The 16,889-nt window shown below is 45.1% G+C and overlaps 1 protein-coding gene and 1 pseudogene across 1 annotated transcript; both read right to left on the bottom strand.

Annotated features, from left to right (window-relative positions):
- Window positions 1–572: 572 nt before the first annotated feature.
- On the bottom strand, window positions 573–2,612 carry LOC136472567 (disease resistance protein RGA2-like). The gene has a single exon (XM_066470264.1). It carries the CDS (start codon window positions 2,482–2,484, stop codon window positions 1,108–1,110), a length of 1,377 nt encoding a protein of 458 aa, XP_066326361.1. The 5' UTR covers window positions 2,485–2,612; the 3' UTR covers window positions 573–1,107.
- A 4,840-nt stretch (window positions 2,613–7,452) lies between these two features.
- LOC136472566 (disease resistance protein RGA2-like) lies at window positions 7,453–9,286 on the bottom strand (annotated as a pseudogene).
- Between the last annotated feature and the right edge of the window lie 7,603 nt (window positions 9,287–16,889).

The raw sequence follows: 16,889 nt of genomic DNA, 5'->3' as shown, positions 1-16,889 counted from the left end.
GATACTAATAAAGTGCATTAAATATAGATTAATTACAAAACCAATTACATAGAGAGAGGCTAATTTGCGAGATGATTTTTTTAAGGCTAATTAATCTGTCATTAGCATATATTTACTGTAGCACCACATTGTCAAATCATGGACTAATTAAGCTTAAAAGATTCGTCTCCCAAATTAGTCGCAAGTTATGTAATTAGTTTCATAATTAGTCTATATTTAATACTCTATGCATGTATCTAAATATTCGATGTGACAGAAATTTTAGAAGGACCTGTAGAAACCAAACACCCCCTTGTACTGAACAACAAGGTTAACATGCCCTTCCAACATACACGACGGGAGAAAATGATACAAAAGCAACAAAACGTACATATAAAACCTATATGCACATAAAACTGCCATAGGGTAGGGTCAACTAGCTAGAGATGAGATGCTTACACGATGTGTTGTGTTGAACTGAACTACACTGACGCAAGGTACCTCCTCACATTCGGAGTAGCCGTTTACTAAGCCTGCAGTGCGATCAGCGATGCAAGGCTGTCCGCACTGTGGACCTGCAAACCGGCCGGTATGTCAGCCGTAGCGTGCGCGTGCCCGCACCGCGCGCCTGTATCGTGCGCGGGCGCGTAGCGGCCGGCCGGTACGTGCGCTATAGCCAGAGGTGCACTGTGCACGTACGCCAAACATTGTAGCAGGAGAGAGAGGGAGTTGGGGAAAGAGAGAAAGGGGAGGGAGGGGAATAAAATATGGAATAGTGGGTATAGAGTATGGGATATAGATAACACAGGTGCGAGAGAAATGGATATAGAGTAGAGAATCTCGATCACTAAGATAGAATATTCTTTTTTAGAGATAGAAGTAGAGGTGAACGAGTAAGGATAGCCTGATACAAATTATAGAACGGCAACAGCCACTCGCGCAACAAGACTCTTGCGAACCCAAAGCCCTGTGCCCAACTGGTGATCTGAGCAGCGCTGGCGCCATGCAATCCGGCCAATTCCGTCTGAGAAAACCGATCCTTGGAAACGATCACCTGCCACATACGCACATTTCCTGGCAGCAAGCTCTGGGACAGATCCACGGCTTGTTCGCTGGATTGTGTTTGGCTTATAAGACATGACTTATCAGCCAACGAACAGTACTTTTCTCAAACACCAAATCAGTCAACAATACTTTCAGCCATGGCTTATCAGCCAAATAAGCCCAAACAAACAGGGCGTAGTTGACGCCGTCGCCGAGCGCAGACATGTCCTCGATGCCGCTGCTACCGGAAACCCTACGCCAGAAGCCCGGATTCGGGTTGTTCCTGAGCAACCCTCCGACGATCTTTGCTCCGAAGAAGGACCCATCGAGCTTCTTCGCGATTGCTTTCCCCACCGCCACCAGCCCTGGGCTCTCCTCGAGGTCCCTGCCAGAGAACGCGTGCGCCCTGAAAAAGAACCAGTACTCCGGGAATGGCAGCGCCTTCAGCATGATCGGCTTCACTGTCCCCATGGTGGCGACAAGACGATTGTTCGTTGTGACGATGATCTTGCTCCCCTGCTTGCTGCTGCTGCCGCCCGTTCTTGCGTGCAGGAGATCTTCCAGGACCTGCTTCTTGCTCGTGTCCACGTCTTCAAACACCAGCAGGAATCTCTTGCTGCCAAAATCCAACTCGACCAAGTCCAGTGCATTGTTGACGTTGACATCTACTCCTGCTGCATCTCCAATGACATGCTTGGGCCGAAGAACAAACGTTGTTTCACTCCTGGCGGCGGCGGCAGCAGCAGAGGTGTATGAGAATTCCAGCAGCATGATCACCTGGAAGTGGCTGCGCACCCTGGCGTCGTCGCAGGCGTGCTGCGCCAGCGTCGTCTTGCCGACTCCAGTGTCACCGACAACAGGTAGCACTGCCAAGCGGGTGTTGTCGTCGTCGTCGTGGAGCAGGAAACTGATGATCCTCTCCTTGTCGACATGTCGGCCAAACATCTGTCCGTGCCGGAAGATGTTGGTGGCCAGAGGTCGACGGACCGGTTGGCAAGTTCCTAGGAGCATGATGAACTCCCTGAGGCCATCACAGACGCCCTGCAACCTCTCTGCAACCCTGTCGATCTCATAGATGGTGACATCATGGTGTCGTGACAGTATGTTGCACACAGAAATCCGCGCCCGCTTTGCAGGATTAAACCGAGATAAAGAGGAAACTACCTTAGCATCATCATCCTCATCACCTTCATCAAGATCATGCTTGATGCAGTCAAGCAAGTAGTTGCCTTGGTACTCAGCGTCTATGAGCTCCGAAAGCCACCGGAGGGTGCCGTCGTTTGCGATCTGCTTCCCTCTGGCCTCTTCTACCGCGCTGTGAATCCTTACGAGCTTGTGGCGTATCATCTGCAGCTTGGCTTCGGTGCTTTGTTGCTGGTGTCTGCAATAATGGCCGATGAGATGAGAGATCACTCTGCTGACGGCATCGCCTACGATGGCAGAGATGATGGTTTCGGCCATGGCGGACTCCTCTATCCAGACTTCCAGAGTGGAAACCTTTCAGGCTACTAGCTCTCAGGATGAGAAATATCTGGATGTCTCATCTGTGGGCTTGAATGCTTGATGGTCACCATCTTTCTTCAACTTATTGCGGCTGCTGGTTCAACTTTGAAGCAAACAAACACATAGAGACCAAGTCTGAGCAAACAAACACATAGATCATGACACATCTTGTGAGACTTTTGAGCGCATTGTTTTTTTATGGCCACACTTAATTGTCTCTTATCAAAATAGCATGAATTAATTAATAAAAAAAACTGACAATCGAAAATATAGTGCAAGGCTCTGAGCTGCATGAATAAGGAAGGAGTAACAAATAGCCGAGAACTGGTAGCTCATTTGATTTGGTTTGGATGTCCCCGAACGGGTCCTTGTCTTTCCCCTCAGATTAAACCCTACCTTAAGACCAATACATGCACTCATGTGTGATATTTAGCGGTAAAAAGTGCGTTTTCACATAGGAGTAATTATCAAGGTGTGTGTTTTCACAGAATTAGAAGATGAACCAATCAAATTAAGCGATTAGTATATCTTTGGATTTTTTTTAACTTACCTTCATAGTAGCAGATGAAGAAGAAACTTCCCTCACTACTGGAAAACTGTACTTTGCCGAGTGCCTAAGACTTTACCGAGTGCTTTTTATTGGAGCACTCGGCAAAGCAATATTTTACCGAGTGCCGCACTCGGCAAAATAAAGCACTCGGCAAAACTGGGCTTTGCCGAGTGCCGCGGCACTCGGCAAATTTTTTTTATTTTTTAAAAACATATTTTGCCGAGTGTAAGCCTTGGGCACTCGGCAAAAAAAATTAATTTTTTAAAACTTATTTTGCCGAGTGTCAGCGCCAGGCACTCGGCAAATTTTTTTTATTATTTTTGAAAATCAACTTTGCCGAGTGCCCCCTGGGCCGGCACTCGGCAATTTTTTTTTTGATTTTGGGCCCAAATTTTTTTCTGGGGCCTTGTGACAGTATTTCAAACTCTATTTTAAAATTTGGGGCAATTTTGACTTTTTTGATATATTTTATTAGTTTATTTCGTTTCGTCGAATTTTTCGGGATATTTCAAATTTGAACTGCAGGTACATGGAATAATGGACTTTGGTCATCCAAAAATTGATACTCATGATATTTAGGGTATGTTTAGGCCGTATCCAGGAACTCACATGAAATCTCGAGCATCTCGTTGACGTAACATGTCGAGGTACTTTGCCGAGAAAAAATTTGCCGAGCGGACTTTGCCGAGTGCTATACTCGGCAAAGCCTTTGCCGAGTGCAAAGGGCTCTTTGTCGAGTGTAAAAACACGCGGCAAAGCCGCGGGCTCTAGTAGTGCCTCTTCATAGTAGCAGAGATATGCAACTTGGAGGAGGTTGGGTTTGGTCTTGACTTCCACTAGGGACACATGGACTCAGATTATGGGATAAGGTTAAGTTTAGTAAGTAATTATCCAAAAAAATAGCAGGCTTGGGTTGTGGGTGGTTACACGGCGAATGGACGTAGTAAATCGCTATTATCGTGTCAAAGGTGCCTGCTTCAGACCATACGTAGATTTTTGCAACAAGAAATTGTCAGGAGCAGAAGAGTCAATGAAGGCAAGCGGTTGTTAATTAACAATAGACCGTCACCTTCGGATGACCATAAAGAAAGACATTCTTCACGTCCAAAGGCTCGCAAAGCGGGTGGCTAAACTTCATTTGTATCTAGACATCTATTTAATCAATATATATGCAACCCTAACAACGTCGATGTTTCTCAGCTCTCTGATGTTACAACCGTCAACCCAATATTTTTTTTCTCGAATACGCAAAAGATTTACGTATCATTGTAATTAAAAAGAACAGTTTAACCATATACACGACACACTTCTAATGAGCGTCCTAGGAGGTTTTACAGTTGTCACTAGACCTTCCTAGCAGACTGTTTCGAACTTCGATATTACATCAAAGTAAACCACCGAACTAAGAGGAGCGTAGAAACCTATGGTCTCCGCTGCTGGCCAGGCGACCCAATATTTTAAACAGCGGACAGAGCCATTTAGTGACGGCCTCTTCTAAGAACTTTAAAAAGCTATAGTGAAAGCTATTTCATTTAGCAGTTGTACATAAAAAAAATAAGGTGCTCAATTAGTTATGCACAAAAAACATGGAATTAAAGGAATTTCATAAACAAAAAAAATACACGAACGGATACATGCTCACGGCTCCAAAAGAACATGTCTCCAGGTCCATTACTTCACTGTCATTCAATAAATCAACATACTCACTAACGTAAGCAACACTCATATACATTAAACATACAACAATCAACAACTCAACAATTATTCAATGGTTTATTACATCATTCGTCAAAATAAAGAAAATAGCAGAAAAGCATAGATTGTAGTCATCCAGATTCGCCTCTGTCAAATAGTGGTGTTAACGGAGCTAAAGCATTGTGAGCTACAAACAGTGGAATAATTGACAATGTCATAGTGGTAGGTCCTCTGAGAATGCTGCAACACTCTACTTAGAACCCTGCAGCAACCACATCTTCGTTAAGAATTTAGGCAAAGTATGCAGGCTGATTTGGTGCCCGTTATCGCGTCCAGTAGTAGGTACACAGAACTAGGTGAAAAACATTTCCACCGTCTGCCATTATACCACATCAATTCCAGAGTCTGCAGATTATATAAATGAAACATAGAAGTAGGCATTACATATTGTGCACTTCCGCTAACACGAGCTGATAAGTGGCGTAACAGTTTCAGGCTATCCATGATGACAGGAAAGGCCTCAGCATGACAACTGAAGTCAAGGGCCCGCAACTTCTTACAGTTCAAAAATAATGCGTCTGGGTTATTAACAAAGGTCTCCACAATGATGGCCCTAAGAGAGTGTGATGTAATTTGAATCTCCATGGATGTGAGACCACAAGTTACAGACATATACTGAACATTTTGGGGAATAATTTCAGTTGATGTATCTCCTCCAAATCTATAGAACTCTTCTCCAGCAAGAAAACAAGCAAAGTCATGGAGCCACGGTAGACCGCTGAACTAACTCATTCAAATACAACCCTCCAGTTTTTTCCTCACTTCCATCACCCCGAAGAAAATCAAGTACTTTCCACGATTGCATCACATCGTACATCCCAAATGAACGAACCTTTGGAAACAGAGGTAGGACAGTCCGACGGTGTCACCGGCGCCCTGTATAGAAAAGACAAGGTTTCACAGAGTGCACCGAACGTTGGTCACGCAGTGACTGGACGCTGGGGTCCTGCGTCCGGTCAGTGGCGCGTAGTGAAGGCCGCCCTCGGTCTCTTGACCGGACTCTGGCTGAATACTATTTAGCGTCCGGTCTTGCTGATGTGGCGGCGCACAGAGAAGATGGTGAGTGACCGGACGCTGGGAGAGTCCGGTCGGACATGATCACGAATTTCCACCTCTGGAAGCGTACTGGAAGTGACCGGACGCTGGGGTCCTGTGTCTGGTCCTACATGGTAGAGCGCCCGATCACAACTTAAGTGCACTGATGGCCGTTGAGATCAGACGATCAGCATTTGAAGCAGGGGCCACGTGGCGTGCATCGCGCGACCGGACACTGGGGTCCTGCGTCCGGTCGATCTGACCGGCGCGTCCGGTCGCCCCAATTTGTCAGTGAACAGAGAACCAACGGCTCTATTCGTGGGGCTCTCTATTTAAGCCCCATGGCCCACTCAAGCTCACTCTCTTGGCCATTTGCATTGACATAGCAACCTTGTGAGCTTAGCCAAAGCCCTCCCACTCATCTCCATCATTGATTCATCATCTTAGTGAGATTGTGAGAGAATCCAAGCGCATTGCTTAAGTGTTTGCGTCTAGAGGCACTTGGGTTCGTGTTTCGCTGCGGGATTCGCTTGTTACTCTTGGTGGTTGCCGCCACCTAGACGGCTTGGAGCAGCGAGGATCGTCGAGCGGAGGTTGGTGATTGTCTCCGGCTCCGATCGTGGTGATTGTGAAGGGTTCTTGACCTTTCCTCGGCGGAGAGCCAAAAGGTACTCTAGTAAATTGCTCGTGGCTTGTGTGATCCTCATCTTGTGTTGGTTGTGCGGCACCTTATTGAGGGTTTGGCGTGTGATGCCAATTATCGCGTGAACCTCCAAGTGAGTGAATCGCCACAACGAGGACTAGCTTGTCGGTAAGCAAGTGAACCTCGGTAAAAAATCATTGTGCCATCATTTGATTATGAAGTGATTGGTATTAATTGATATTCATTCTTGTGATTGATTGGTTCACTCCTCGACTCGGCGGTATAACCATCTTGCTCTATCTCTTTACATTACTGCAAACTAGTTGTCAAGCTCTTTAGTGTAGCTAGTCGTGAGAACTTGTTAGTTTGGTTAGTGTGGCTCTTTAGTTTGCCTTTAAGAGCACACTAACTTAGTGTACTAGCATAGCCATTATTTGGATAGATACTATACAAAATAGAATTGGGTAGGTGGCTTGCAACCCCAAGTATAGTGCTAGCGTAAAATTCGCTTCGCCATCTTACTGACTAATTATTCGTCTTAGTGTTGTTGTAGAAATTTTTAATAGGCTATTCACCCCTCTCTGGCCATTAGGACCTTTCAGCGGTGCTATGGCGGCGGCGAAGGCAATGGCGCTTCCCATCGCTCACAGCGCCCCTCTCGATCGGTCTAGGGTTAGAACTTTGGGGTGGGGCTGGCGGCTACCGGTGACCTCATGTCTTGTGTCCTAGCCGTCACCGTCCTTTTATGGCGCTGCACGACGGGGGGCAATGAGCCAGGAGAATCGGCTGAGCGCCCCCGATCAAGGCGCGGATTAGGGCCACAATTAACCGTTGGGCCAACCGGTGGATCCTAACAGACCAAGCTAAGGCCGGCCTGCTATTCTGTATGGTACCAAAAGCTCTCCAACAGTTGCTAAACAATTTTGAGGACCTCTGAAATTAAACCACGTTCACACTTATACTGAACAACAAGGTTAACATGCCCTTCCAACATACACGACGGAAGAAAATGATACAAAAACAACAAAACGTACATATAAAACCTATATGCACATAAAACTGCCATAGGGTAGGGTCAACTAGCTAGAGATGAGATGCTTACACCATGTGTTGTGTTGAACTGAACTACACTGACGCAAGGTACCTCCTCACATTCGGAGCAGCCGTTTACTAAGCCTACAGTGCAATCAGCGATGTAATACAAATTATAGAACGGCAACAGCGACTCGCACAACAAGACTCTTGCGAACCCATAGCCCTCTGCCCAACTGGTGATCTGAGCAGCGCTGGCGCCATGCAATCCGGCCAATTCCGTCTGAGAAAACCGATCCTTGGAAACGATCATCTGGCACATACGCACATTTCCTGGCAGCAAGCTCTGGGACAGATCCATGACGTAGTTGACGCCGTCGCCGAGCGCAGACATGTCATCGATGCCGCTGCTACCCGAAACCCTACGCCAGAAGCCCGGATTCGGGTTGTTCCTGAGCAACCCTCCGACGATCTTTGCTCCGAAGAAGGACCCATCGAGCTTCTTCGCGATTGCTTTCCCCATCGCCACCAGCCCTGGGCTCTCCTCGAGGTCCCTGACAGAGAACACGTGCGCCCTGAAAAAGAACCAGTACTCCGGGAATGGCAGCGCCTTCAGCATGATCGGCTTCACTGTCCCCATGGTATTGGTGGCGACAAGACGATTGTTCGTTGTGACGATGATCTTGCTCCCCTGCTTGCTGCTGCTGCCGCCCGTTCTTGCGTGCAGGAGATCTTCCAGGACCTGCTTCTTGCGCGTGTCCACGTCTTCAAACACCAGCAGGAATCTCTTGCTGCCAAAATCCAACTCGACCAAGTCCAGTGGATTGTTGACGTTGACATCTACTTCTCCTGCATCTACAATGACATGCTTGGGCCGAAGAACAAACGTTGTTTCACTCCTGGCGGGGGCGGCAGCAGCAGAGGTGTATGAGAATTCCAGCAGCATGATCACCTGGAAGTGGCTGCGCACCCTGGCGTCGTCGCAGGCGTGCTGCACCAGCGTCGTCTTGCCGACTCCAGTGTCACCGACAACAGGTAGCACTGCCAAGCGGGTGTTGTCGTCGTCGTCGTGGAGCAGGAAACTGATGATCCTCTCCTTCTCGACATGTCGGCCAAACATTTGTCCGTGCCGGAAGATGTTGGTGGCCAGAGGTCGACGGACCGGTTGGCAAGTTCCTAGGAGCATGATGAACTCCCTGAGGCCATCACAGACGCCCTGCAACCTCTCTGCAACCCTGTCGATCTCTTCGATGGTGACATCATGGTGTCGTGACAGTATGTTGCAGGATTAAACCGAGATAAAGAGGAAACTACCTTAGCATCATCATCCTCTTCACCTTCATCAAGATCATGCTTGATGCAGTCAAGCAAGTAGTTGCCTTGGTACTCAGCGTCTATGAGCTCCGAAAGCCACCGGAGGGTGCCGTCGTTTGCGATCTGCTTCCCCTCTGGCCTCTTCTACCGCGCTGTGAATCCTTACGAGCTTGTGGCGTATCATCTGCAGCTTGGCTTCGGTGCTTTGTTGCTGGTGTCTGCAATAATGGCCGATGAGATGAGAGATCACTCTGCTGACGGCATCGCCTACGATGGCAGAGATGATGGTTTCGGCCATGGCGGACTCCTCTATCCAGACTTCCAGAGTGGAAACCTTTCAGGCTACTAGCTCTCAGGATGAGAAATATCTGGATGTCTCATCTGTGGGCTTGAATGCTTGATGGTCACCATCTTTCTTCAACTTATTGCGGCCTTGCTGGTTCAACTTTGAAGTAAACAAACACATAGAGACCAAGTCTGAGAAGAAAAAAAAAACTGGTTCACTAGTGAGGAAGTGGCTAGAAAGACTCAAGGTGTCCTCACATCTAGCCATACGGCCTGTTCGCTTGTTGGTTTCAGCCAGCCCAAACCAGCCAGCCAACAGTGTTTTTCTCTCATAATAAACCAGCACCAGCCAGCCCAAACCAGCCCAGAAACCAACTAGCGAACAGGCCGATAGGCTCATAGATCATGACACATCTTTTGAGACTTTTGAGCGCATTGTTTTTTTATGGCCACACTTAATTGTCTCTTATCAAAATAGCATGAATTAATTAATCAAAAAATTGACAATCGAAAATATAGTGCAAGGCTCTGAGCTGCATGAATAAGGAAGGAGTAACAAATAGCCGAGAACTGGTAGCTCATTTGATTTGGTTTGGATGTCCCCGAGCAGGTCCTTGTCTTTCCCCTCAGATTAAACCCTACCGTAAGACCAATACATGCACTCATGTGTGATATTTAGTGGTAAAAAGTGCGTTTTCACATAGTAGTAATTATCAAGGTGTGTGTTTTCACATAATTAGAAGATGAACCAATCAAATTACGCGATTAGTATATCTTTGGATTTTTTTTAACTTACCTTCATAGTAGCAGATGAAGAAGAAACTTCCCTCTTCATAGTAGCAGAGATATGCAACTTGGAGGAGGTTAGGTTTGGTCTTGACTTCCACTAGGGACACATGGACTCAGATTATGGGATAAGGTTAAGTTTAGTAAGTAATTATCCAAAAAAATTAGCAGGGTTGGGTTGTGGGTGGTTACATGGCGAATGGACGTAGTAAATCACTATTATCATGTCAAAGGTGCCTGCTTCAGACCATACATAGATTTTTTGCAACAAGACATTCCGCCTGTTCGACTGGGGCTGAAACGATCGTATACGATCGTGGATTATTACTGCTGACTGGTTTGATGTGAGAGAAAAATACTGTGCTGGCTGAAAATTTATGATCGTTTACAACCCAGCGAACAGGGCAATTGTCAGGAGCAGAAGAGTCAATGAAGGCAAGCGGTTGTTAACAATAGACCGTCTCCTTCGGATGACCATAAAGAAAGACATTCTTCACGTCCAAACGCTCGCAAAGCGGGTGGTTAAACTTCATTTGTATCTAGACATCTATTTAATCAATATATATGCAACCCTAACAATGTCAATGTTTCTCAGCTCTCTGATGTTGCAACCGTCAACCCAATATTTTTTTCTCGAATATGTAAAAGATTCGCGTATCATTGTAATTAAGCAGAAGAGTTTAACCATACACACGACACGCTTCTAATGAGCGCCCTAGGAGATCTTACAGTTGTGACTGGACCTTCCTAGCAGACTATTTCGAACTTCGATATTACATCAAAGTAAACCACCGAACTAAGAGCGGCGCAGAAACCTACGGTCTCCGCTGCTGGCCGCGTGACCCAATATTTTAAACAGCGGACGGAGACATTTAGTGACGGCCTCTTCTAAGAACTTTAAAAAGCTATAGCGAAAGCTATTTCATTTAGCAGTTGTACATAAAAAAAATAAGGTGCTCAATTAGTTATGCACAAAAAACATGGAATTAAAGGAATTTCATAAACAAAAAAAATACACGAACGAATACATGCTCACGGCTCCAAAAGAACATGTCTCCAGGTCCATTACTTCACTGTCATTCAATAAATCAGCATACTCACTAACGTAAGCAACACTCATATACATTAAACATACAACAATCAGCAACTCAACAATTATTCAATGGTTTATTACATCATTCGTCAAAATAAAGAAAATAGCAGAAAAGCATAGATTGTAGTCATCCAGATTCGCCTCCGTCAAATAGTGGTGTTAACGGAGCTAAAGCATTGTGAGCTACAAACAGTGGAATAATTGACAATGTCATAGTGGTAGGTCCTCTGAGAATGCTACAACACTCTACTTAGAACCCTGCAGCAACCACATCTTCGTTAAGAATTAGGCAAAGTATGCAGGCTGATTTGGTGCCCGTTATCGCGTCCAGTAGTAGGTACACAGAACTAGGTGAAAAACATTTCCACCGTCTGCCCATTATACCACAGCAATTCCAGAGTCTGCAGCAGATTATATAAATGAAACATGGAAGTAGGCATTACAAATTGTGCACTTCCGCTAACACGAGCTGATAAGTGGCGTAACAGTTTCAGGCTATCCATGATGACAGGAAAGGCCTCAGCATGACAACTGAAGTCAAGGGCCCGCAACTTCTTACAGTTCAAAAATAATGCTTCTGGGTTATTAACAAAGGTCTCCACAATGATGGCTCTAAGAGAGTGTGATGTAATTTGAATCTCCATGGATGTGATACCACAAGTTACAGACATATACTGAACATTTTGTGGAATAATTTCAGTTGATGTACCTCCTCCAAATCTATAGAACTCTTCTCCAGCAAGAAGACAAGCAAAGTCATGGATAAGGTCATGCAGGAAGTACTCGCCACCACCTTCAGGAACCATGGTAGACCTCCAGGTTTTTCCTCACTTCCATCACCGCGAAGAAAATCAAGTACTTTCCACGATTGCATCACATCGTACATCCCAAATGAACGAACCTTTGGAAACAGAGGTAGGGCAAGAAAACATCTTCTCAGGTATATGGGCATGTGCTTGTAGCTCAACTCAAAATATGAGTATTATGCTTAATTAATACATTAAAAAATCGCACTAAAACGTTGATTTCTATCGAAGAAATCGGTACATAATATATAAAAAGAAAGTGGTACATAGAAAGTTAGTGTACTAACCCTAGGCATGGTACATAGAAAGTTAATGTACTACACAGAGTTGTACTACATGTAAGGTATTTTTAAATTGAAATTAGTAGTGTGTTAAGAAGCATTCCAGGATGAGAAATTTTAGGGCGGGAAGGGACTGTGAACGATACCCCCGAATCATTTTTTTCTCTCTGAGCCTTCGTTTGATCCCAAAATCAAAGGGATTGGAGAGGATTGAAGGGGATTGAGGTCCCTCAATCCCTTCCAACCCTCTTATTCCTGAAATCAAAAACAGGCCCAAAGGGATTCACATTCCTGCTTATTTTTGGACTTTTGCTAACATTTTTCAGTTTTCATACCATATGTTTTCTTTTCTGGCATGTTCATTTGCTGACTGGTTTTCTTTTTAGATGCTGATGACCACATTTCTAGAGGCAGATTCTTGTACCTGAGTCCTTGAAATTTCCTTATACCTCTGTTAATGCTACTTGTACCATCACGCAAGCATGTTTACCTATTCTTTTACAACTATATATGCAAGGAAGAAACCCTTTGCACTCCATATGTGAGCTGATGAGGTTGCAATGCGATGCTCATCAGTAAAAACAAAGTAAATGCTTTCCATGTAGGATTATTTGATTCGCACTCAGAGTGACATAATAAACATTTACTAATTTACATGTTGTATCGAATTCCAGGCAGAGTAATGGGGTGGCTGGAGTGCTAGCTGTGTTCTGGGGAAAATGGGGCATCCAAATTTCTTGCTGTCCCAGTATTCTTTGTTGCCGTTCCAGTTCAGTAGCAAGGATGCCTACACCAGAGCTGATTTCGTCATCACTCTCTGTCTGTCTGATGGCTTGTCATGTGTTTAGATGGGAAACAACGGCGTATGACCGTATGAGTAGGGTCTGCATAGGCTACCTCGGTTCGCCTGTGCAAAGGGCGATTTCACTTCACTAACCACTTTTTGCAGAGGGGTTATGGATGGCCCTAACCTACATCACATGCTAATCCTGCCACTCGTCCGTCCTTGATGGCATCTCTGTTGTGTGTGTGACAAATGGACTGGATATCCATCTCTAGGCCTGCTGCTGAAACAATCATAGTATCATACATACAACTTCCATCAGGACATGCAGCCATGCAGGTGCCCACATGAATAATGCTTGACCTGCACGTATTATTTCTCAGTATGCTCCATTGGATGGAAGACTGATTTGATAAGCAAGGAAAAGAATCTACCCATCACTTGTACAGGAAGCCGCAAGAAATTGCTACGGATAAGGCATGCATTTCAAAGGCTGCTGCTGCTTTCTCCTCCAACTGAAAGACTTGCCATGCTCATCCTATCACTTGTCCCTCTCTGTTCTTTACACCCCCCCCCCCCCCCCCCCCCCCCCATTCCTGACAATTAGCTAGAAAAAAAGATGATATAGATTCTTTTCCGAAGAAGAATCACTCGGAGGAACAATAAAGTTGAAAGATTTATCCTCCTTTTTTGTAAACCAATTCACAGAGGCAGAAGAAATATTATCTAAAAAAACAGTGGCAGAAGAAATCCATAGTTCAGGACGCATCGCTTTCATCCCTTCTTGTTTGTAGTAAAAAATCTTTATTTTTTCAATCAATTTAGAAGCGCAAATCCAACATTCAGGATGCATCTCTTTCATCCTTTTTATTTCTAGTCCACAAAGCGCCAGGTCACCAACAGAATCAACAGTCTTTGCTTAGACGGCACAATCACCAGAAACAGGTCCTATCCAATTCTAGGTAGGGGAGCAATGGCTGGAGGGCTCGCTGTGTTTTGGGTTAATGGAACATCCAAATTTCATGGTCGCAGCATTCTTGCTATTCCAGAGTTCCAGTTCAGTAGTAAAGTGCAAGGATGACTACATCAGAGTTTATGTCGTCGTCACTCTCCGTCTGATGGAGTAGGGTCCACATAGGCTACCTGGTCTCACTGACGACAACCAGCTTGTTCGCTTGCTCGTAAACGATCGTAAATTTCCAGTCAGGAACAGTGTTTTTCTCTCACACCAAACCAGCCAGCAGTAAATAATCCACGATCGTTTACGGCCTCCCGAACAGGCTGAACATCGCCTCTGCAAAGAGCGATTTCACTAACCATTTGTTGCATGAAGAGGGGTTATGGATGAGCCTGACTTTACATCACATGCTAATCTTCAGCCTGTTCGTTAGGTCGTATTTGGTTTATAAGCCATGGCTTATCAGCCAACGAACAATATTTTTCTCTCGTACCAAATCAGATAACAGTATTTTCAGCCATGGCTTATCAGCCAAACAAGCCCAAACGAACAGGGCGCCTGTCACTAGTCCATCTCCGTCCTTGTTGACAAGTGTGCTGTGTGCATGATAAATGGACTAGATATCTCTCTTTCCTTCTCTAGGCCTGCTGCTGCAGTATCATGCAATTTGTATCAAGGACGTCCACACAAGAATAATGCCTGACCTGCCCGTTTTCTCTCTTCGTATGCTCCAATGGATGGAAGACAGATTTGATGAACACAAGAAAGAATCTACGCATCAACGATTGTGCAGAAAGCTGCAAGAAATTGCTACGGATAAGGCATGCATTTCAAGTGTTGTTGCTGCTGCTTTCTCCTCCAACTAAAAGACTTGGCCATGCTCATCCCATCACGTGTCCCTCTCTGTTCTCTTTTCTCCATTTCTGCTAGATAGATGGAAAAAAGGGATGATATAGATCCTCAATAAAGTTGAACGATTTATCGTCTTTTCTTCAACCAATTCACAGAGGCAAAACTCCATAATTCAGGACGCATCACTGTCATCCCTTCTTGTTTCTAGTAGTCCAAAATCTATTTTTTTAATCAATTCATAGGACGCATCACTTTCATCTCTTGTTATTTCTAGTCCAGAACGCGCCAGGTCACCAACAAAATCAACCGTCTTTGCTTACACGGCACAAGCACCAGAAACAGGTCACTTTCACCCAATCTCAGAGACGCACCTCTCTTCACCACGAATCAAAAACACTCTCTTCATCACGAATCAAAAACACCACTACACCAGCAGTACAATTCACACACACAAAAAGAAAGAGCACACCAGAATTTCCCCAAATATCTAACTGCAACCATATATTATATCAAGTAAACAAACAGGTAGCAACACATAAACTAATGCCTGGATTAGTCTAAGGTTAGATTAGATACAGAGTACCCAGAGGCCCACTATAATACCATGGTTCAGGGACCTCTGCTCATGGATTTTATATATTACAAACATCAGGGCATGACAAGGCTGTGGAACGGCACCACCAGCCTAAATCATGTCCCCCATGTTCACCAGCCAATCTTAGAATATTGGTTTCTCTGTCAAACGAAGGAAATCCAGAGGTACCGGTGCGTAGTGGAATCCTAAGCCAGAATAGTAACGTGAAGAGAGGCAAAGGAAGACCGAAGTTGACTTGGGTAGAGGCAATAAAAGGAGACTTTGAAAGATGGAATATACCCAAAGGCTTAACCTTAGATAGGAGTGCTTGAAAGACGGCTATTCACGTGCCTGAACCTTGATTGTTTCTGATGGGTTTCAACTCTAGCCTACCCCAACTTATTTGGGACTTAAAAGCTTTGTTGTCGTCGTCATCGTCGTCAAATGAAGGAAATCAAGCATGTTCGTGGCAATCTGTTTGAACTGATAAAGAACAAGAATAAACACAGGACCGGACCCCCATGTTTGAACTGATCAAGAATCGCACGCAACAGCATGGTATAGGCATGCTCATGTGTGCCTTTCAAAAAGGAGCCTACTTTTTTCCCCATTCCTGAAAAGACAGGCACAATTGTACATAATATATGCACCATGCAAGACTATGGCATATTCTGCTGCTTGCATCCCTATCTAGCTTACCCGTACATAAGCATCATCGACAGAACAACCAATGCCAATCTGTTACTTCAAGGTTTCGAGACAGCTATCAAGCATACAGAGACATCTGGCAATGCCAGACTTGAAGTAAAGCAATGATTGATAAGTTATATTCACAGAAATTAGTGTCTGACCAAGTCAATACAGTAGATAGGGTGGAGGAAGAAGAAAAGAAGGTGATCCTCTATCATATGACTATGATATATTAAAAAGAATGGGAGGTGAAAGAAATGCCATCTCCGTAGGCGGTGCCATCTGTCGATCACTCGGGGGATCAGCTTCAGGATAAGCGAAGTGATTTTCACTGTCCCACACAGCATCATCCGCGAGAGACGCATACACCAAAAGCCGTCTCTAATCATTCATCTATAGTGAGACACATGCTGCCGACTCCAATCTAGTAGGGTAGAGTAGCTCTAGTTCCCGACCGGCATGCGCATCCATAGAGATACCTCAGTAGCAAAATGCTGACCACGACGCATGGTGAATGACTCAAAAGTCCAACACGGTCGAGGTCATGTTCATCAGCCGTCCCAAAGCATTAGGAGCAAACTTCCTCGCGAAGAGGTAGCAGACAGAGGTGGGCTTTGAGTTGTAAAAGCATTGTGTTCCATTATTCCTGATGACCTGGATGAACTCTTCTGTGATGTCTGCAGCACCATAACTTGCTGGATGCGGGCCTCCTCTTGACCAATCGACCCATGTGATGGTCCTGTTGGCGTTGAGGGGCCCATGGAACAAATGAAGATAAGTCGGTATGTAATGCTCATCTGGATAACAGGATGGCCTGCAGTGCTTTCTGAAGATCGAGTAGTACTTGTAGTCTGCTACTATCTGGACAGCCAACTCACGGTTAAGCTCAAACCACTCTGACCCTTTCCTCCATTGGTCTGCCATG

The sequence above is a fragment of the Miscanthus floridulus genome, chromosome 8, assembly GCF_019320115.1.
Source record: "Miscanthus floridulus cultivar M001 chromosome 8, ASM1932011v1, whole genome shotgun sequence".
Classification (NCBI taxonomy): domain Eukaryota; kingdom Viridiplantae; phylum Streptophyta; class Magnoliopsida; order Poales; family Poaceae; genus Miscanthus; species Miscanthus floridulus.
Note: the sequence above shows the minus strand (reverse complement) of the source record. Positions and strands in the feature narration are given on the sequence as shown.